Source organism: Prenolepis imparis, unplaced genomic scaffold (assembly GCF_030444845.1).
Source record: "Prenolepis imparis isolate NDT839.2.m4 unplaced genomic scaffold, iyPreImpa1.0 SCAF_11, whole genome shotgun sequence".
Lineage (NCBI taxonomy): Eukaryota > Metazoa > Arthropoda > Insecta > Hymenoptera > Formicidae > Prenolepis > Prenolepis imparis.
The window spans coordinates 5,250,466-5,274,226 of NW_028141169.1; the positions used below are offsets into that span (position 1 = coordinate 5,250,466).

At 35.2% G+C, this 23,761-nt stretch overlaps 1 protein-coding gene across 11 annotated transcripts in view; it reads left to right on the forward strand.

Annotated features, from left to right (window-relative positions):
- The window catches only part of LOC145943039 (lachesin), a 340,250-nt gene that overhangs the window by 42,031 nt on the left and 274,458 nt on the right, over positions 1–23,761 (forward strand). For 5 of the 11 annotated variants that reach the window (XR_014426461.1, XR_014426462.1, XR_014426464.1 and 2 more), the window contains exons 1-3: positions 4,980–5,296; positions 6,969–7,212; positions 14,983–15,094. Coding sequence is in view for 8 of the 11 variants with exons in the window: in XM_083050253.1 (XP_082906379.1) it covers positions 15,022–15,094 (73 nt within the window). In the remaining 3 variants the exon portion in view is untranslated. Of the gene's footprint in view, positions 1–4,979; positions 5,643–5,699; positions 7,213–14,982; positions 15,095–23,761 lie in introns of those variants that run through there. The other 6 variants (XM_083050247.1, XM_083050248.1, XM_083050250.1 and 3 more) reach the window with 6 other exon arrangements.

Consider the following 23,761-nt stretch of genomic DNA (forward strand, 5'->3'; position numbering starts at 1 on the left):
ATATTTTGGTAATAGATGAAATTATTTTTTAAACTTATTTATCACACAAACATAAAAATTTGTCATAATTTTTCGAGAAATTCTTACGGCGAAGAAAACAATTTTTTTATTAATTATATTTTTAAATATATTTGCGCGCGATAATGCAAAGTCGTTTAATCTCCGGTTGAAAGTTTCGTAATGTAAGAAAACCTTGACATTTGTTTAAGAAAGCTAGGAATCGTTGTTGCAATCGCTATTTTCTCATCATTTTCTCGTACGTATATTCGTTTTTTGTCATCTTATCTCCAATTATCTTCGGTTCACATACGCGTACGTGCATTCTAGGAATAGGGCGTACTTTCGGGATTTAATTGCGACCCGTGACGAAGTCTCGTCCCATGTTCGTTACGAGGGTCTGTGTGCTTTGCTGGCTTAAATTGAAAGCTTCGTTTCACACATGAACGTGCACAGTCGTCCACGTAACATATCTACACAGAGGCACGCTTTCTGCTTTTCTATCTTCTGTCCGCCTGTGTGTGTTTACGTAAGTATTTATGCCCGTGTGCGTGCTGTATATGTGTGCATGCACGCGATACGCACAGCAACCAAGGATTACGTGTCACAAATTGGTATTACCTAGCATTGCGAAGCATAGTCACAGAGACAGGTGTGCACGCGGCATTTCGAGAGAAGCGTCTCGAAGTGCTCCCAGCATACCTGATGCGATTCAACGTAGTAAGTTCTAACACGATTTCGTGACAGGCAATTTGCTTTGTAAGGAAATAATTGCAATCAGTTAGGCCAGCCAACACAACCGAATTCATCACCGTTTTAAGGCTTTACGGGTGAACCGCTGTGCGAAGGGTAGAAATTCATTTTCAGTTGTCGCTCTAAATACAATTCCTTCGCACTTGGAATCTCGCGAGTTACATTTTTTCTCCGGCCAAGAAAAAGCACGAGTTCGCGTATCTTCTCCCTATGCAAAGTTATCGCATTATTCTGAATGAATAATTAATGTCTTTTAAAAAGTTAAAGTGTATTTAAAAAGAAGCTCTCGCATTTTTTCACGCATCTACCGGTGCGCGAATAAAATCCTCCTCTTCCAATTAAAGTCGCGAATTTTCTTGCAAATATTCTTAACGCTCCGAATATTTTCCGCCTTTCGTCGGTGGAATATATCGGGCTAAGTACGACTACATTTCGAATTTGTCCATGCAGTATTCGTATACAAAGACATCGTCGCCTCGAAAGTCTCGCGGGAACCGTTTTGACACGGGACGCACGCTGATAGATACCTTATCGAGCATCCGTGTGAGCGAGCGAGCGCGCGAACTCGATCGCCGGAGTGTCGATCCTCGGAAAACTCAACTTTACGCGACGGGGCGTCCTGGAGGCGCTTGAGAGGCAGTATTACGCGCGCACCGACGATATTGAAAATATTTTAAGAAATCTGTCACGCTGGGGAATTTACCGCCCGATAAAGTCGAGCGGATTTAACAACATCGGACGGGATTATTTGACGAGATAGAATTCGTTTCACTCGCGAAACCATCGCGGCCGTTCAAAGAAGGATCGTCACTTCTTCGTAATTTGCTCCGATGTCCAAATGATCTTACAATTAGATGTATATCTTCTGTATTTCCATCGAACAAGAAATATAATAATATTTAAAATTCTATGCGATACATTTACATTACCCGGGTAAATAGAATTATATTGCGCGATATTCACTCTCAACACAAATGCCATGCAATAAAATTAAAAATAATAAAAAATAGTAATAAAAATACAAAATAAAATACAATAAATAGATAAATAAAAAGAGAAATTAAAAATTAAAAATGAGAGATTAAATTCTTCTATATATAACCGCGTGCGCAACAGAGAGAAAGGGAGGAAAAGCGAGAGAGAGAGAAGAAACATTTTGCCGAATTTAGGTGCTCAATTTGTTGGTAGATCCGCCTTATTGCGGCGCGTGCGTTCACCTAAACTTTCCGTGCAAGGAGATTCCTTGTGTACGACGAATAAATCCGCCATCGTATACGAAACGGCTGTTACGTGTCGAGTCATTCTGCGGGTACGACACAAATTCCTTTTCCCGAGTATAGCGCCGTTAAGGGGAATCTCGGGTAAATAGAGTGCCACTGACCGTCGTGAAAGACCCGCACATGTATACGGGTAGTCAGAGCTGCTGGCGACAATCGTCTTCGATCGCGACTCGCTTTCAACCCGGACGATAATCGTTGCTTCTTTACGTAAGGAATTTACACGTAATATATTTCCTCCGACTGGGATTGCGCATTCAAAAATGTTTCGCTATCTACGCGTTTAACATTTTGCCGCGTTGATATACGTTAATATACGAGCTTAGAAACAAAACCTGTTATCATTCAATTTTTGCAATTTCACTCAACATTTTTAAGAAAAGAAATAATCGATTTTTACGGAAATATCTTTAGAAATGTCAAGTTCCAGTTTACGGTTGCAGGTGATAAAATTATTTTTATTGCACAGCGATCGCGTATTATTTTCGTCGCTGCACTTTGTTATTATACATAAATAATAACAGTAATAGTACATAGTCTCCGTTGTTACGGAGTCGGATTGTGATGCATACGTGTGCTTATTGGATCTGTTTACAGTAAAGACCTTCGAACGCGGTAAATGCACGTTTTAGCGCGCTAGTTATACGTATATACATACACATATACATGTCCCAGGGGTAACTCGCGGAATCTCGCGAACGATGGTTGGTGAAATGTTTCCCCGGGAGGTAGGTAGGTAGGTATCAAAGAATTCCTCACGACTGAGTAACGCTCGATTCGGATCGGGGAGGGACGGGTATATCGTCGGCGTGGATACGCGTAAACTGAGCGTGCGTTCAACAATGTTGCACAGCCACCGTTATCCTGTATGTTACACGCCCGGGAGAGATATTGCCAGCAACCCGGTATATCGTACCGAGGGGACGTCAAGACGCGGATTCCGCGGCAGCCAACTCCCCCGTTTTCCAGACAGTGGACGTCAAACGAATCCGGGCTGCGTGAATGCGTTTGATCTCGTTGGTTTTAGACACGGCGAACAACTTGCTGTTACCGGTTCTCGTCAGATGTTTTCGTTTCTCAAATTCCTCCTCGCTGTTCTCTGTCGATACTCGTCATGGCGCTTTGCCTCGAGCGTCTTCACTTTCGTTTTTTTTTTATATTTTCGTTTATTTAACGTCCTCGAGAAAATGATGGAAATTACTAGCAATTAATTTTTTTCGAAGTAGGAGCATAATATTTTTTTGAAACTTGACGTGAAACATAATGTGTTCTTTCTATTTTACGAAATATATAGTATTTTACAACATATAGATATTTTATACAATTCTATTTCTTTTTGATAGTAGGAACTTTGAAATTATTTAAGTTTCATTATTCCTTTTTAAGTAAATCGCAATTATCTCACAGCTGTAATAATAAATAATCAATGACCTGATCATTATTATATATTTTTTATTATTGATTTTCAATTATCAAATATTCTCTTGGTAAGCACCCCCAATAGGATATAAAGAAATAAATAAAAGGAAAGAAAGACATGTTTTACATTTCAAGCTATTTTAAAATTATATAAATGCGTATTACTTGCAGGAAAATTGTATCAAGAATCCAGCACGTTCTTTATAGTCTAATACATATATGTATGCGCGAAATATTAAATTATAGTATTTTAAAGCATAAAGATTATTTATTTATTATTTAGTATTAATTATTTATTAGACGATTAACGGAGCTTATTCTTATTTTATTTACTTGATTCTGCGATTCGATTCTTGCGTGTCCTCAATTTAAATTATATTTAGAGCGTCAAAAAATCAAATATTAAAATAAATATTAAATATTCGGGAATACAAAATATATTTGACTCTAAGTATCTTTAAAAAATTAATTGTTTATAAAGATGGCAATGAAACAATAATTTATAATTTAGATTCCTGTCACTTTAATTCTTATTTAATTAAACGAAGAAATTACGCAAAAAATGCACTTCGAGATCTGCCGCAATATACATATGTAGTTATTAATTGTAGAAGTCAATTAATCATATTATCATAGCGAATCGTTTTCCGATACTGATCGCGATCGAGTTTATAAAAGGAATTTGACGGAGCGTCTCGCACCACTACTTTTCTGCTCGATTGTCGGCGCGCGAATAATAAAACGGAGCTGAAGCACGTCAACAATAGCGGGCTTCGACACCGAATACCGAATAGGTATGTTATTGATAATTCGTTGCCAAAATATTTTACGCACTATAATATAACATATGTATATATAACGCGGAATATTAAATTATACAAGCATTTTAAATATATGTGTATAAGTTAATTATTTATTAAACGATTTATGTATCACGAATCTAAATATAATTCGAATTGAGAACGCGCAACAATCGAATCACAGGATCGAGTAAATAAAATAAAGATAAGCTCCGTGATACATTAATCGTCTAATTCTAATAAATAATTAATCCCTATACTTAAAAATTATTTAAATAATTTAATATTTCGCGTACATAAAGTTTATAAAGAACATGCTGGAAATATAATTCTTGGCACAATTTTTCTGCGAATAAGTAATACATTATATAATTAAAAAAAACTCTTGAAATGCAACATATCTTTCTTTTCTTTGTATCCTGAATGAGAGAGAGAGAGAGAGAGAGAGAAATATACTTACATATACATATATATTCAACATTATGGTCCAAATTGCATAAATTCTGACAACACCGGTTACAAGATAGACCGGTAGCAATTGTCACGCGCCTTGGTGCGCACGGGCGAGATGTCAAGTCACTGGTAAAAGTATCTTCCGAAGGTGGCTGGCATCAAACAACCCCCTACTGCCGGAATCGTCGCCGGCATTGCGCTCGCGCAGGGTTGAGCGCGCGTGTCCGTGTTCATCGTGCAGTATATACGCGGTGTCGAGCAGTAGCACCGGCACCACCAGCCAGCACCATCAGCCAGCATTCAGCAGCAGTAGCCGCGACGTGGTTGAAGGTTGAAGAGGCTTTCGGGATGCCGTCGTGCTAAAGTCCGGTGTCGCGGCTGTGTCGCGTCGGCTGTGTCTATCGTTGCCCTTTGACGTGCCCTTCGCGCTTTATACGCGACGAACTCGACTCGACGCAGCGGCCAACTTTCGGCAGTCGAGTGGATGCATCGAGATCAAGTTCTGTTCCTCGTATTCACATAGTTTCGCAGGTGCGCGGTTTTCGATTTCCCTCGAACGAGATCGGAGCAGAGGATCCGACACAAAGGAAGCTCGTCGTAAGTTCGCGCGTGATCGGCCGGGACGAGTTGCGCGGCATGAGTTTTTCTTTTGTCGCTGCTTGTTCTCCGGAACGATTGTCGCTTTGAGAGTAGAGAGAGAAGTTCGGGATCGGTTCGTTGCTCCGGTATGTTCTCGTGTTGCACGCCGGTCCTTGTGTACGAGAAAGATTGGAGGACTTGAAGCTGACGAAGGGATTGACGGGTCACGTGATTCCGAAGTTTCCTCTACAGATGTTCGACTACGGATATTTATATTCTCGATCATCGCTTGCGATATATGACTTGTTAATGTCATATTAGTGATGTTGCAGCTCTATTATTATTGAGATTTTTCATGTTACTGGTCTTTTGTGATTGATATTATCCGGAAGCATATATGAAAATTGCTTTATTTGTTAGCTGTGTCTTGATATGCGAAGGACAAGAAAATTGAATCAATTGTTTTGAAAATAACATAAGCCTGTTAGTTAAAGGATTTAATATTTGCTGTTACAACGCGCGTTATAAAAATCCATGTCAAACGAGTTTATATAACTCGTTTGTGTGATGTTACTATCTGGATATATTTTTTACGCCATTTAAAAATAATATTTATTCTCTAAAAATAGAACAATCTTTGTGTGCTTTTGCTCGAATGCTTTCCAATCTTGGATTTACCTATATTATTTTCAAAATAATATGTTCAATCTCTCGCTGGTAATTTCACGACTTATCGATTGACTAAACATTGTTCGCATCGGATCAATTCGACGTCAATTTCATAGTTCCTTTTGCTTACATAAGATTGAAAAATGACAGAGAAATTCTAAGAAATTGTTTTTTTTTCGCGATAACGAAGCTAGATGCGTGTAATTCTTATACGATAAGAGAAATGCGCGTTCTCTTTTTCGGAATTGATTAACGACTCGGCACTGCTCGAGCATGAATTCGTACGAAATCTGGCGGCGTGCATATCGTTCGGTAGATTTATGACGTACATTGACGATCGTTTGCTCGGCGCGACCGCCCGTTCCGGAAGTATAATATTTCCGAATCGATCGTACGTCGCCGATCAGAAGCCGCGAATAATCGTGTTGTCACCGACGTGTACCGTGCGCGTGATTACACCAATAAATCTTTGCCGTTTGGCATAAAGAGCAAAAGTTTAGATAGTCTTCTATTCAGGAACGGCTAGAAAAAAATCAAATATTCTCTACGGTGGAAGAATATTATTAAATATAGGCAAACTTTTTTCACGAGAGTGTGATAATGTCTCAAAAATTTAAGATGACTGTAAGAACAGAGTTTCACTAAATGTCGCGTGCTTCTTTTTATGACATATTTCTAATTAGATAAAAAAAATCTGATTTAATACCTTTTCTTTTTCGAAATAAGTTTCTTTCTTGAATTACAAATAGAAAGAGAATTTAATTCTCCTTGGTCTATTTCTAAACCAGATCTGACAGAGAAAAGATTTGAGAAAAAAAAGTGTAAATTTGAAAGCGCTTTTAAATTCTTTTCAAAAATACAAGTATAGATCTCTGAAATAAAATTAATGAACATATATTAAGCTTTCCATCAAGTATTAAAAAGAATCACGCTGTTGCACGCGGCTGAAGCAATTGGCGCTAATAACTCATTCTGTCCGAAATCCGTCGCGTCATTCGTAAATATAATTGAAAAATACCAGGGGACAAAATAACGCACGAGTGATTCAGCGGCAATCCATTCCGGCACGGTGGAAACAACGGTGATTTTCTGCGCGATTTTGTAATTCGACGAGAGGACCGTCGCGAAAGTGCAGTGAGATAAATGTTTCATGGACATCCGGACACATCGCGCTGGTCGACTCATCGATAGTTGCGGCGCGGTCGAAGGTGGTACGAAGATCATCGACGATATGTCCCCGGAAATCCACGGACTCTCGTGAAAAAGTACGTATTATCTCTCGTCCGTGGGATATATACGGGGGTTAACGTATCTCGGCGATTTGGAGCTGCGACCGGAAAGAGTTATAGACCAATCCGATCGTGTAATTCGAAAGTACCTATTTATTAAATTTAGTCGAGCGTTATGACGTTATCGTTGTTGCTTGAATTCCGTTCCGCTTGTTTGATTATTACTTTCCGGTTTTGTTTGTCGCTGACATTTGCGTGTTTAGTCGAAATATATTATTTATATCTCTGATATCGCTGATAGTGAGGATTATTTGGACGCTCGATTATTAAAATCAAACATATCGACATATTTTTGTTCATCATTCTTCGGCTAATACTTCGAGGATGCGTCGACGTAACATCACCAATCTTCTCATTCCATTTTTTTTATTCTTTGTCTTTCTCTCTTTCTCTTCATACTACTCTGATTCTCCCTCGATGACTTCAAACGATTCCCCGAGTGTACTTGAGTCGAAGAGCTCTTACAGTTACAAAGATATATGTATTGTCGATCGAATAGTGTATTCATGTATTTCTCTCGTTTTATAAAAAAAAAACGTGTTCTCGACGATCGCACGATGACGAAGGACCGTGTAAATGATGCGCATTTTTGCAGCATAGAGATTTATTGTAAGCACAAGGGAAGACTGCTCCAAAATAAATACACGTTTTCGAGTTTTTTATAGGGGTATGCTTGTTATCGTAATTTTTGCCGTGCATAAACGATACATATTTCTATGCTGTGCGGGGAAATAATTGCCAGCTCGAGGAAATATTGCTCCAAGGTAACCGCGCGCGCGCCGTGTTGTTGATACGTATTATCGCACCTTCACGTATTATTACGCGTTCTTCGAACCCTGAACGCAGATTGTCAGGAATAATGCGACGCTATTCGTCTGACTTGTATAAAAACGCACTTGTTGTCGTCGAGTTTTTTGTAATCTCAAGATTCTGTTTGTCGCGGTGTACACAAACCCCGTTAGTACCAGCAACTTTCCTCGTTAAGAAATGCTGATCTGAATGAGCTCATTCTTACGGTCGTTCGCTGTATACCCGAAGAAACTCCCGCAAAAGAATTTCATCTTCTTTAATTTTTTTTTCTCGTGCTTTTCTTATCGCGTTTTTCTGCCTTTCTCGCCCTCGCCGTCTTAACGCGGTCTGTTGCCGCCGTCGTCGCCGCTCGACGCCGGTAGTTAAAAACTTTTAATAATAGATAAATGAGCTGAGAGCTGCGATTGTCCCTGCGAACATTGTTCGAGGCAGGACTGAGTTACCAATCATTTTTATGGGAAAGTAGGGAAGAAGATGTTAGATACAATCCCGCGGTGAAGCCAGATGTTTCTTAATGGAAATTAACAATGCTATATCTTGATGAATGTAGAGTAAATAAAAACTTACGCGTTTATAAAAACGAAATGATAAAAATACGATTTTAAACGAATTAAAAATTCCTCTTAATTTCGATATCTCTCTCTCATCTCATCTTTCGATAATTCTTAAATGTGTTAATAGTAACCAGCAACAAACTTAAAAAAAAAAAAAGAAATGATAAAGAACTGAAACACACAGCAAGTAATATAGTGATCTTCATTTTGCTAGACACATATTTTTTTAACGCGGCATAGTGATAATTATGCACGCGGCTATGCGCTAGAGCGTGATTTGGATCGCATATCAGCTATTATCCGTGGCACGAAAACGAGAATACATGCCGAGTCGCTTTGTAACCCCGTTCACTTCCGGAATGCAATTACACACTGTTTTGTCGCATTCTGCGCAGTGTGCTTGCGTTCACACGATTTGTTGTGTGGAGTTTTACATGGAGATCCACGATAAAGGATGCGAAATGGAATCGAGCAACGAAATATGGATATCAAGAATACAATATGCAAATTGTATGTATGTATGTATATTTTCCGCCTGTAACTGGGAATTTATGTCATAAATTATATCAGAGCGACACTTGCAGGCTTTTCTGGACACACATCTCGGACGCGTCAATGTTCGATACCGTTAAAATTCGAGCTACTATAATTAATTCTGAATTCCTCGGCAAGGGCTTACGGTATATAACGTGGAATTTTCTACGCGACATTTTATACCCTGTCAGCCTTTAAGAAAACTTAATTAATATTTCGACGTAGCGCTTTTTTTAAAAATATACTCGCGTAAAAATGTCTAATATAATAAATAAAATAGATATAAAATCTCATTTTTTAAATTTTAGGATAAATATTTTTGATTTTAAATTGAAAGGAGAAATGCAGGTAGATTACATTGATGGTATTCTTCTGAAAATAATGACTTTATGTGATAAATTAATGCAATATATGCGATAGATTTTTAACACAATATATAAGCGGAAAGCTGAAACATTCTTCGAAATTTTATATATATATATAGATATATTATGATCGATATATATCGATATACATAAATATATAAGCAAAGCTTTATTTATCGATCATCTGTCATATCTCATTTATTACACTAAAATTGTGCGAAAATAACGAAATTTATCGTATCAGTGATGACACACATTTCTTTAACTGTATCTGAGAGTTTATTTTCTGCAACAACGTTTATTGCTAGCCGGTCCTCGACAAACGTTTATCGAACAACTAAACTTTTCTCACCTCGCAAACTTTCAATCGATTCGACATCATTCTTTTTATTTCTTATATCGTCGGTTATACAAAAATATCGATGATGCAATATAATCGTACAAGAGTTTTGACGACTTTTTGTTCGTTTCAAGAATCACTGAATACTAAACTTTATCGAATAACGAAATTATTTATCCATCTATATATTACGATGTACAGGATATATCTATTTATATTCTAGGATAAGTTTAGAATCGATTCTTGATATAAATTGATAATTGGATACAATCTTTTTCTCAAACATTAATTTTTGCTAATTGTTAACGTACAATTCTTATTTTAAAAAAAAGACTGTCGAAAATTCCTAATAATTGGAAAAATGCATATTAGCTTTATCAGCTCTCTATATTTATAAGAAATTGTATTATTTTATTAATAGGACAAAATAGCAAATTAAAGTTTGATGTCTTATCCATTCTGTTTTTCTTGGATTACGTCGTTGTCGCTAATCGTTAAATAGACAAAAAAAGACGCTTGGGTGGACGAGTATGGATCAAGTTGGACATCGGCTATCGTATAGCAAGAAGTCGTTGTAATGTTTCTTTTGCCTCAGCTGTTTTTCTCACCCGTGCTTTTATGGCCGCGGATAATAAAAGTAATGCCCGTCGTAAAGAAAATAAAGATGTCTTGTATCGAACATTGCGGGTTCACTATGACCGGAGCTGTTTCTACACTCATAACGGCAATTGTGCCGCTATTTTCGGCAACTTTTCCGTTTATCGTGATATACGAGTTTGTTAATTTTTAACCACGTTAAAGTATTAAACGCTTAATGTCCGTCGAGAAAGATAAAGAAATTGTGTGTATCACTATATGATAATCTGATGATAAAATATTTAAACTTTGCATACACACTTGACATTTTTGTGTAATATAAATTTTACAAATATTTTTTATAATACATATATTCATTTATTTTTGATTTGTGTATATATTTCCTTCATTATATATAGAGCACGAATGTATAGTTCCAGAACATGAATTATGAACATCGGATGCTCGTTGTTGTTATTATTAATGGTACTATTCATATATATTATGATCAAAACTTGATTACAATTGAAAGTTATTTATGTATTAATACACACATATTATTAGCATAAATATAGCACTTCGATTTGATTTTCAATTAATTAATCAATGTGTTTAAAACAAATATTGACAAAATCTGTATAATATTTTAATATTAAATAATAAATCTATATTGAAAGACGTAAATAAGTATCAACAACTTTCTAATCTTTTTAGTTATAATTTGTATACAATTAGTTTGTAAAAAATTTGTAAATTTTTTGGATAGAATTTTCACGTCGTATAAGAATATGACGAGGAATATGAATATAAAGATTATGATAAAATTTGATTGAATTATTTTATTGAATTAGATTAAAAATTAAATATTTCAATAACACTTTTCATTATTCGAATTCTTTCTTTTAGAAACAAAATTTTGTATTTTTATGATTTATAATTATTACCATTTAATAATAAAATTTATTTTAATTGGTCAAGATATCTTTTAAAAGAAGTTTGTAATTTTTGATTATAACGAGGAAAATCTATAATAATTACAATAATTGAGTGAGAGCTATTTGCATATTCGTTATGCAAATTCGTTTCATTGATTGTAATTTTTGATATCACGAAATCAATTTATCGAAATTAAATGCCTATCACGAAATATTACAGGGATACAATAGTTTGATTGTTAGTCGGAACGGAAATTTGGAACGAAAAATTAATCGGTGAGCGATTAAAACGGCGCGTGATTCAAGTTGATAACATACTAATTTTATCGGCACGTTACGGTTTCGTGAGATTTAACTGCTTTTGACGTTGTGTGTTTATACTTCTCACGGTTACGCGTTGTTTCGGGAAAACAAGCCGGTTTATCCGATTTATCGACGACAAATCTGACAAATTCATGCGCGCCGCACCGCCATGCCGGGATTGCGAACGCGTATTACGGAAACGGAGGTGGAAGCGTCACGACAGGGTCCAGGCAAAGGAGGAGGCAGTGCTTAACGACCGTCGTGGCACGACGCGGTGACGGCGGAAGCGTCGCGAGCGGCCAATTTCCCGGATTGTCCTGACGTTTAATGAATGTCGGCAGACGTTTTGATTTAGGGGACAGTTTCATTCCGAAGCGGAGTACAATAACCGCCAATTTGTAAATCGCCTCGTAAATCTCGACCGTCGCGGCCGCGTTGCGACGCAACGCGCCGCGGCGAATCCCGGCTTACACTACTAACGGGCCAATTGGATTAAACTATCGGCGCGCCGTTAAAAGAGATCGACTGGCACTACGCGGTAATTGTAAACGGTAGCGCGATATATAATAATTGTTATGACGCCGTTGCAAAATCACGAATGGTACGACATCACTTGGTAATTGGATCGATTTCTGATAACAAGATATTAACTTGCGCGTGCAAGAGAAACTCTGTCGTCATATTAATTAGTGATTTACTAAGAATCGATCTTGCTTAGAATCAAATGTATTTGTTACATTAACATTTCGAAATTGGAACGACGAAATTAGGACGACGATAATGTTCTTGGATTCGAAGATAAAACTAAAAATATATGTATGTATATTTAGATTTAAGATCTCTTTTCTCTCTCTCTCTATCTACGTAATATAATGTTAGTTCATTTAAATATAAGATTTTATTTCTCTATCGAAGATTTTGTAAGATTGAATACGGGATATTTGATTTGCTTGTTTAATCTTTTGTATTTACGCGTTTTGTTACGAATTTCCTGAATTTACAATAAGAGCAAATAAATGTTAATTCAAGTTTTATATAATTTCATACAATTAATAATAAAAGCTATAATGCTTAAAACACAATTATACTAACGAAATTCTTAACTCGATTTTATTTAAGGAAGCTCTTATAGCTGAATAAGAAATAACTGTTTAAAGGATTAATATCCAAATTTTGTTTCTACTTCGGTATGCATCTCATGACTATTCGATGTTCAGTCTCTCGGATGCTCGTTTCTCGAGCGTAAACATAGCTGTGTATGCCCTCAAAGTTTAGCATGCACTAACTGCGGTCTTCACCGAGTAGACGTGACATAACACGAGGATACCTGAACTACGTGACTCTTTACGTGACACGCTTACGTATTTGCATATATAATCAAGATGTCAATAATTAGCAACTATAATTCTTCATATGTTTTTTCTTCGCAATAACGTATTAAGCTATGGTCAAGATCAGCGATTAATCCACTTGCGCATTTTTATTAAATACGAAATTATCTAGATGTTTCAAGTAAAATTTTGGAAACAGATAATATTTTAATTATATATTTTTTTTTCGCGTATTTTGAAACAAATCTATCATCTAATAGTTATCATATGTTTATACAATCTTTTTACATTTGTATTTATTATTGTCTATAATTATCAACGATTACATTGTGCGCTCTCTGCAAATATAACTGTCCAACGTCAACGGAAAATTGCCCGTAGCTATACATGCCCAGCATTTTTCCATGAGCTTGTCACGAACAAGTTTTCGAGAAAAATAGATAAAGGAACGCGAACGTTATATAACGGTGTTACGTAACTGAGTTTGCTAATTATGGAGCGAGCGCGATAGTAGAAGTAAATTCTCAGAGCTGTGGTGACGCAGGCCGTTTTACTCGAGTAGCATCGTTATGGAAATTCTTGTTATATATAGTAAAACTCGTGATAACATTATGAATTGCGCATTACGCGCATAATATTAGAAGGCTCTTTGCACTTTAAATATCCGTATAATGGCCTGCAAAAACTTTCGTTGCGCTGTAAGCTTTATCTAAAAAATATCTAGCTTATCTCTCGGCAGAGAGATCTCTACATATGTATGCGGGAGGATTGCATAGTACCTATATATAAATAATAGGGAAATATAGGAAAAAAAAAATGTATTACAAGAGAGTGTGAAGATATAAAAATGTAAAAGATATTTACTTTCTCTCTTTCTCTCTCTATCTTAATATTATATCTTATAATTTATAATTAAACACTATTAAAACGTGTAATAAAAAATAATAATATTAATATTAGAAAGAAACGCACGTACGGAAATGTTTAATAATATACATATGTAGTCAATGGAAAATTTAAATTAATCCAATTCAGTTCAAATTATCCAGGAATTCGCAGTTGTAAGAAGTGATAGATATGAAATATGCGTGTATTGCATTACATTTGATTCAGATTTATAAAAGTAAATATTGTATGTTAACTGAATACATCATTCTCTTTTCTATATGTTGGTGCATATATCAAATTAAGAGTATCGGCATATGCGAATTAAATAAATAGAATTTTTATTATTCCCAGCGTTTCCATTTATCCATATTTTCAATAACATTCTACGTATCCATATTGCAGAGCTTTTGCACTCGCGATGCGTTAAATAATTGTAATTAGCTTGTTTCATTCATCGCATCATCTTTAGCCGATTTGATCTTCGTACTCGAGGTGCCATTGATAATTATTGAAGCATATCAATATTGAATACAAATTTGAAACGCGAATTGCAGTGGCGTCTTGCCGAGTGATGTGCACATATTTCAAATATCGATAAGTCTGATTAACATTGGACATTCGTTAATTACTGTATCCTCGTATTACACTGACTTAGCCATGCGTTAATCATTTCATGGCTATGTGCGTTTCCGACCAATCGGCATATTGCAATATGCATTTGGTCATGTATACATTATGCCAGATTGGCGTGTATGTACATACGTTCTCCCCGCTTCGTGCATCGTGCTGGATTTATATCGTGCCTTTAATGATAGAATAGGATTATTTACTGAAGACCACTAATAACTCTGCGCGATTTGTTTGCTCGCGGACAACAACAGCGTATAACGACCGTAGCGGACTATGTCATTAATGATAAATATATTTTATTACTTACAACTGTTTTTATGTACGCTTCACTTTCACATGTCTACTTTGTTTTACTCCATTTCACTGAAAAAAGCTAGCTAAGTTAAAAGTGTCGTAACGTAAGAAAAAAAAGAAAATATTTGATAAAACTAACTACTATTTCTTCGCATAACTGACCGAACATTTTTTTGCTTTTTACAGATTATCTTTGGATCTTGAAGAGGAAACATCGAGGGAAAAATGGCAGACCGACAGAGAAGGAGTCGATACTTGACTATCAGTATACTGCACATTATTACAATAATGTGTCAAGGTATGTGGAGTATGTTTTAACGTACCTTAATGTTGTGGAATTTAAATGTGAGACATGTTTTGTAGTATAACTTTCCCAAGGGGATAACATAATAACGTTACAATTAAATCTGCCGTAAGGGATAAATGCTCGAACATATCTCTACGCTTTCAATGAATTTAATTTCCCGATTTACGCGCGATATTTACACAGGGACAAATATTACGAGTTCCATTTGTGTATTTATGTTTCGATCGTGAATATTGCAATGCAATATTCGAATGTATACGTAATGCAGTGCATTATTTTCTATTGTAATTTATAACGAGCTATGACCTCGACAATTATATTTTGAATTGCTGTCAAGGGTGAACTTGATTATTAGTAGTATAACTCGACAAATAATACCGAATAATATCGTTGCGGCTCGATATAAGATGCGATTGTGCTATCATTAGGATCGTAACGATCATTCGTAGCACTCGGGCAACAACGCGAAATAGCGTACATAAATTAATTACACGGGTCTGTTACATACGAATAGAAGATGATTGTGGCAGCATCTGCTAGAATCGTACGAAACAGTACGGTGTTCTATTGTAGGTTGTTGTTCCCAAAATCGTACGGCTGTTTACTACGATAGTTAATTGTGAAAATTTCTTGTTTTCGTCTTTGAGTTTTAATCGAATTATTACATATTGCTGTGTGCTGCTTTTCGGTTCTAAATCGGTTGAAAAATTTTGTTAGAGATGCGGATTTTCAGAGAGGAAAATATTTCACAAAATATATAATGTAAATTTTTATTTTTTATATTTTATCGTATCTGCGCTCGCTCAACGTTATCGATTTTGATTCAGTGTGCCATATCGTGCCTTGAATTAGAAAAGTGAAAAGAATAATCATTTAAGAAAATTTTATATTCTCGCGGTTTATGCATATCTTTAATCATCGGCATTAATCAATCTTCCGTTCAGTGTGTAATATCTTGCCGCGTTGTCGTTTTTTGCTCGTTCAATGGGAAGTTGAGGATATCTTTGAATCTTATTTTAGAAGCTCGTAATTATCGCTAAATAATAAGCTTTAGTCTCTCTCTTTTCCTCTCTCTCTCTCTCTCTTTCTCTCTTGTTCACTTTCTCTAATAAGATGTATTAAAGAGCTCCATGGGATAAACTTTGCTTTGCTTTAGTGGCTATTCTCCAAGTTTTAAACGATTTGATGCAACAGTATCTACTTTTCGAAGACAACGCGCTTGGCCAGGCGGAGTGAAAGGGAGATTGGGACTACAAATAAGGGAATGAGATAGAACTACTAAAGATGTGAAATAAAAGACCATGTCGAGAGATAAAGAGAGAGAGAGAGAGAGAGAGATAGACTGAAACACAGAATAGCGAAATACTTTGGATTCCGAGCCTTCCGAGAACTGGCGAGGAATATCCATGTTAAATTGGATTTACGCGTCTACTGATATAACTTTGTAATATTGTAATTAAGGATACAACGTCCTTGCAATAAATTTCAGGAACATTGCCGGTCGGCGCTAGTTCTTTGCTCTCGCGAGACGTTACATTGTGCTTGCGTTAGGTATTCTTTTTTATGTTTTTATGCATATCGCACATACGCACGAACAAAGAAGAATAAGATATAAAACATGGACGACGATGAAAAAATAAATGTAAATTCTTAAAACTATGATTTAAAAAGGTAACCGTATCTCTAGCTATCAATCAAAAATACTCGCGAATGATGCATTCACTCATAATCAGTATATGTACGCACTCGGCTTTTCGTAATTATTAATTTCCAATTTTTTTCGCGATTAAGAGGTTTCTGCTGTTCTGCAGTTGTATGACGTATTGCTTGGTGTTATATCAATCTCGCGAATGCGACGTGACGTGACGCACACGGTAACAATTCTGTCATTTTCCTTCTCGATACGACCAACTGTGCAACATTACCGAGATTTTCCATGCTTTCTACGCACGATATAATAAAAAAAATATTTTTACTTATAGTGCCGCAACACGGTTTCATTGTCGATTACGATCCAGCTACCTTTATATAAAGTTGCGTAACTCGTTACATCACTTTGAGGTTTTCGCCTCGGGCGGGCGTTTGTGTTCAATGTGTCAAGAGCAGCGATAGCGCGTGTTCGTCGTTGTCTCGGATGCTCTGCAACGCTACTTTCTAATTTCTATCTCAGTGTCTGTTAAAATGTTGATATTTTCCGTTATAAGATTGGTGATGATTTCTTTCCGACCTAAATTAATAATGAATGCTCATAGTCTAGATCACAAGTAAGAATCATTAAATTACTTCATGCGATATAGAACTTTTCATAAAACATTCTTAAATATTTTTAAACAAAATTAATATAGAATCCTTCAATAATTGCGCACTTAAAATTTGCTTTTACTCTTCTTAAGAGTTTTAATATTCGATTTGAAATTTTAAAAATTATGTTCTAGATATATTTTTTCTCTTATTTTTACATTGATTTTTCGAATTGCGAAAAATCGAAGTTATATTTTGTTGTTGTATTATCGATTAGAAAATTGATATTAGAAGTTTTTTCCTATTCAATTTTACATTTATATTCTCTCTCTATAAAAATGCTCATGGGTATATAATTTGTTTTGCTCCGGTAAAATTATTCAGGATATTTTATTATTTATTGCATTCGTTTGACATGCACATATTTATTCTTTTATTTTTATTTTTGCTCTTGCATGTTGCTTGAAAACGGACAAATAGAATTCAGGGTAAAGTTATCGAAATTAACGTATTAAATTCGAAACACGATGATACAGATCAGAGGTGTAAAAGCTCTTAGTATTTCGATATTACGGGAACGTTGCGTTATTCCGGATCGGCCTAAGCAATGCGCGTGCAATTTGTCAGCAGCCATCTATGATGGCAGCGAGCACCGTAATTTCGTATCGCTTTGAGGCACTAATTTAAATACATATTAATACAACGCGTGTGTGTACGCAATATCCGCCTGATGCGGTGCGGGACACAGAGTAGTCACGGACGGCGGACTTTGGCGGCGTGAGAGCACGACTTTGCGTGCCAGCCAATCAACATGCCGGGCTATGCATACGAACGAAGCTGTCGACGGCTTGCACACCGAATAAATTCGAATACGCCGAGCACCCGCGTTACGCGCAATAATGTCAGTTTAGCGGGCGGACCTGAATGGAGCAATGAGACTATACAGAATGGCGTGATCGTGCGGTACAGCATAGAATTCATCGCGAAATACCACTTATTTAGAGGAGATACTATCGCAAATTTTAATCCTTAATCCTAATATGCTCATTTTATGTGAGCTTAAAAGCTTTCTGCATTATTGAGAGTAATTTTGCTAATTTTAATTTGTTTTTCTTTAAAGAGAGAATATAAATTTGGATTAATTTATATTATGAAATGAAAACAAGCTGCATGAAAATAAAAAAATATATTTAAGAAATGCGCATTATGCATCAACCAAAATTAAAAGAATCAATACAATTTTGAGAATTTGAAAAAACCGATCTTTTTATTTTTTACATATTTAAAAAATTTTACTATATATATGTATATAATTCAAAGTAATTTAAGTTTGGCAAGCGATGATAAAATGTAATAATTTTTTTTAATATGAAAAATAATTTACATTCAAAATACATATCTAGTTCAAAATCTGTCCATTATTTATAAATGCAATTTGCAATTATTTTTGAATGCGATAATGCAGAAATCTAACGATGAATTATTCTTTATGCTAAAAGATTTGACATTTATTGATCTGGTCATGCAATTCTTGCTTGAATAAAACGAACTGCAAAGTGTAAGAACTTGAAAAACTTCCAACTTAACAATAAAAAATGTACTTTACAACTTGCAACGATCGTAAGTGATAAATTGAGAGTGTAACTGCTAAGATAAAGTGACCTCGATTTGAGAATAGATGTTAAATATATCCACTAGTACTTTTGGCCCCAGACATTTTCTACGAACATTTTCAACAGTAAGCTATAACTTGTGTGTGTATATTTATAATAGATAATTCAATATCTTATATAGGGAACAAATTATTATTTTAGGTGACACATTGCATTATAATTTTTACAATATGTGAAAATAATATTTAATTTAATATATTATATCTTTTTAATTATGTTTATTCGAGATATTTTTCTTTTGGAAAAGTAGATGTTTCTATTAACAATAAGACAGATTAATCGCTTCTATATTATTTCAAAAGATATTAATTAATAGCAGAATATTTTGATTTTATAATATACAGTCGTATTATATATTTTACTTTTAACTTTTTGATGATCACATATTTAAAATTAATCTTTATATGCATAAAGAATAATAGGTACTTTTCCACAATGTATTTTAGTTCACGTTTTTGTTATTAAAGATTACATTTTAATCGAGTGAAGTCAACGTGAAATGATCATATTCACAACAAATATTCAAAAATGTGGAATCTGTCAAAATTTGCTCGTCATGTCAGACTGAAATAAAAATAAGGGTGTTCCTCACGCCACTTCGTTTCTTTTGTCGTTATGGCGAATGGAAAAACTTCTGGTATTCCCCGGTCGGTAGTATAAGATCGTAGATTCTTGATGCAGCTTTTCTACTGAAGAAAGGGAAATAGAGAAAAAGCAAAAGGGAAATTCCTTGGAAATAGTACCTTAGCTACTGCGCCTTAGAAAGGGTAGAGGAGCATAGTCGAGTTCGCAATCGTTATGTTAAAAACTTCCCTTTTTCCTTGGCCGTGTTCAATGCGCTCGCTCTCTCTTCTCGTGATGCGCCGACGCGAGGAAATATAAATGCAAAAACATATTTAAAATGTTATCTTGTGGCGGACCGTGAGCCGCATTCAAAGTTAAGACATTAAATGTACATTATGCATCAACCAGTATTAGTATCGTTATAATTTCTCACGTATCTGCCATTTAACCTCCGTGCCACCTTATACATACAAGTATATATGCAATTGTGCTCGATTCTTTTGCTCTATGATCTCTCTCCGATTCACATAATAATAAGAAATTTTCCATCTGAAAATAAGTGTACATATTTAGAGCTTCAAAGTTATCATACATCTCTTTGATTTTTAAATATGTACAAGTAGATAATAAAAACGAGAAGTTTTAAAAATGCAGTGATATACAATTGATGCTTTGAAGAGGAAGGTTTTCCTTTCCTCTCAGACATAAGTTATTGGTTTATATGTATGTGTTGAATATATTTCAAAAGTTAGTGCTGCTATATATATTTTTTTTATATATGTATCTTTCTTCGGTAGAAAAATTCTTATTATCTGTTTAGAGATATTTCCATTTTGTGAGAAGTAATGAAGATATACAGGCTATAAAAATATAAATTAAAGAAATATAAAATATTTCAATTTTATTATTTTTGATAATGTAAGAAAAGTGAGAAACTTTTACTCAGTTTTGTAAATATGTATAAAATATATGTTTTACATAATTTCTACATATGATATATAGTTGGACGCAATGCAAACGAAAATGCAAAACTTTATTGTATTTTTTAAAATCGGCTTTACAGTTTTGTCATTAGCGAGATAATCAAAAAGCATCTCCGCGCTTTTTTTTTTATTAATACGCGGCTGCCGTTTATCTGATGCAACTTCAGTACACATATTTGATTTACACATAGAGAACGCAAACTGTTTGCTGCTGTAAGCATGGAGGAATATAAAAGTCGCTTTGAAAACTGTGAAAGCGAATGAACGCTGTCGTATGTTGTCAGGTGTTTTGTCGTGGTAAAAAAATAGAACTGTTGATACATTATGCGTCTACTTTTATCATATCATTCCTGTATACGTGTATATCATTTCATTTACTTCGTATATACGTTATGACGGCAAAATGCTATTGTCGAACTTTATAGAAAGCTCTCTTATACACTGGAGCATTAATATTTGTCCTTTTGCGCTGTTATTTTTATGTATGCCATATATCATTGAGCGAGTAATTTATATAACGGAAAATTTTGCATAATTGTAAAGTGTATTCAAATATCAGATATGCTTCAAAATTAAATATTCTAAAATTTTATAACAAAATATTTTTCAAATTTTACGATTTTTGAAACACTGTTCATTAATTTAATTAATTTAATGTCTCTTAAGCTGATTAAAATAGATTACATTTATTATTAAATAATAATGCCAAAAAACTAAAAAATTAAGTTTAACCGTAGTCGATAGGATGTCGATAGGAGAGAGATGTATATTCTATTCAAACTCTTTATAATTCTCAGAAATCGTATAAACTCTTTATTATTATTACTCTTGTAAATTCTCAGAGAGAGAGACGCGTTCGACCGAGCGGTCGCCGTTTATAAACACTCAGTTAAAACGCTTATCCTTTCAAATGAAGCCAATCACGGCATGACACGTTTCGTCAAAATTATACAATAAAATCGAGGCAACGGACAGATAAGCATACATGAAAACACGACAATGACCCGACACGAAAATAATAACATAATACATATACCGGTGACTTATTCCACGGACATCCCGCTACATCAGATACCCCTAACATAATAAACAGCTGTTCTGCAAACACATTCTGGATTTTTTTTATAAAAATGTCTTTTTGTTGTTCAATTTGAAGTATTATTTATTCCATTTCGTTCTTTGATTGTACACATTCGAGTCAAATCACAGACATGGCAGGGATTAGAGAATGGTGGCAGATGAGGAAGCTTCTGGTACGCTAAAATTTCTTTTGCGTCGGCCACGTACTACAATCGTTCTTTTCACGATTGCAGACTGTGACTGCCGTTAACGAGCGAACGACTTTTTAGCGCAACGGAACGAGACCGCAGATCGAGAATAGCATAGGAATGTGCCATGCTATACATACAGTACAAAATAAACTATTCTCGTACATCCGTCGATAAGGGAAATTTACTCTGCACATATGTTTCTAAATTGAGCTTGATCATTGTTACATCGTAACGATTCGATCGTAAAGAAATATATTCATGGATATTTATTTGTATATGCTTGTTTTAACAAGAATCGTTATCAAAAAATTAAGGAAGATTTATTTATAAAAATAATTATACACATACGTTTTGTTCTTGTAAACTTTAATTATTTCGTCGCGTATAATATTCACGTAAGAGACTAGTAGAAAACAAGCGTGCATGTCAGCATGTATTTTGTTTCGTGCAATTGTTGCAACTCGCTCCAGTATCCGCTCGACGTTTTTGTCGTAACGTCATTGTAGAAGTTTATCTTAATTTTCTAAAGTCACGATTAATTAATGTATTTAGTACTTGGAAGAAAATGCAAGTAAAAATTTCAGCTTTGCAAGAAAAACTGTCACAATATATTTCTATAATTTCTTAGATTGCACATGATTGCATTATTAATATCAAATAACTACACTTTTAGTCACTGTTTTAAAAACTATATTTGTTATTCGACTTTTTTTTTGCGGTGCGACAAATAGACTTCAAAATTTCTACGTTACATTATATCTTGCATTGCGATTCGATAATTTTAAGATTTTACGATACGCTTCTGTGTGCATTTGCATGCAAATATATCAATATATGTATGTATATCAATCTCCCCTAACGTATTTGATGTAAGTCGCTATATACAAATTTCAGATATATACGGATATATTGCACGCGATATATATCTTCTTACTCCCGACTTCGCAAGATGGAAACTGACTTTCATCTCGCATTTGAGATGTGCGCGCGCGCGTACATATGTGCGTCGAAGCCGGCAGGCCTGTGTAAACTTTCGATTCGGTGAACACGACTTGGTGGCTTCTCGCGGACCGTTTAATGGCATTTCCGTGCTCCCAAAAAGGGAAATATTAAATTTCAAGACGCGAATATTCGTGTATTCGCGTGGCGCTATCGTATTCCGGGAGCGTTGGCAGAAAACGCCACTACTTTTTGGCCTACTTTTAGAAGTGTGACAAAAGTGCAAACGAGAGACGGAGCATAAACTCTGTCGACAAGCTTTCGATTCTTATCTGCAACTGTGTAAATTATATTGCAGAGTATTCACGCGCGCGTTTACTCGTTTTGAAATAATCGTACAATTTTTACGTGCTCCATTTATTTTGTATACCTTTACTCCGATAATTATGATGTCTTCTTTTGTCAAAATCTTGCCAAATTAATGTATTAATGAAGCCACGAGAATTTGTAAAAGAATTAATTCGATATCAACTATATTTAATATCGATATATGAAGTAATAACGAGAGATAAAAAATATATTCATCTCATTTTTCTTTGTGCGCACAAAGTCTCGCATTGCGCATTACTTTGAAATAAGCAGAGCACGATCTTAATAATGAAAGGGCGCCGAATCTTCTCATTGCAATTTTTGCTTTATTATCTACGCAATCGCAAAGCCGTCGAAATGGCGGAAGTTATGCCGGTGTTTCATCTTTACGAGAGTTTACATTGACGTGTATATATGTATATCTATTTAACAAAGAGAGAGCGAGAGTGGGAGAGAGAGAAAGAGTAAACCATGGTTGCAGTAGACTGCAAGTTCGCAGACTGCAGTTTTGTGTTATACGGTTCTACCCGCTTCCAGCTCGCGTCTTTCCCGACGATACGTAACCGGGCTAACGCTATAAAAACGTCCGGCGGCATTGCAGGTTACAGACGTGTTACA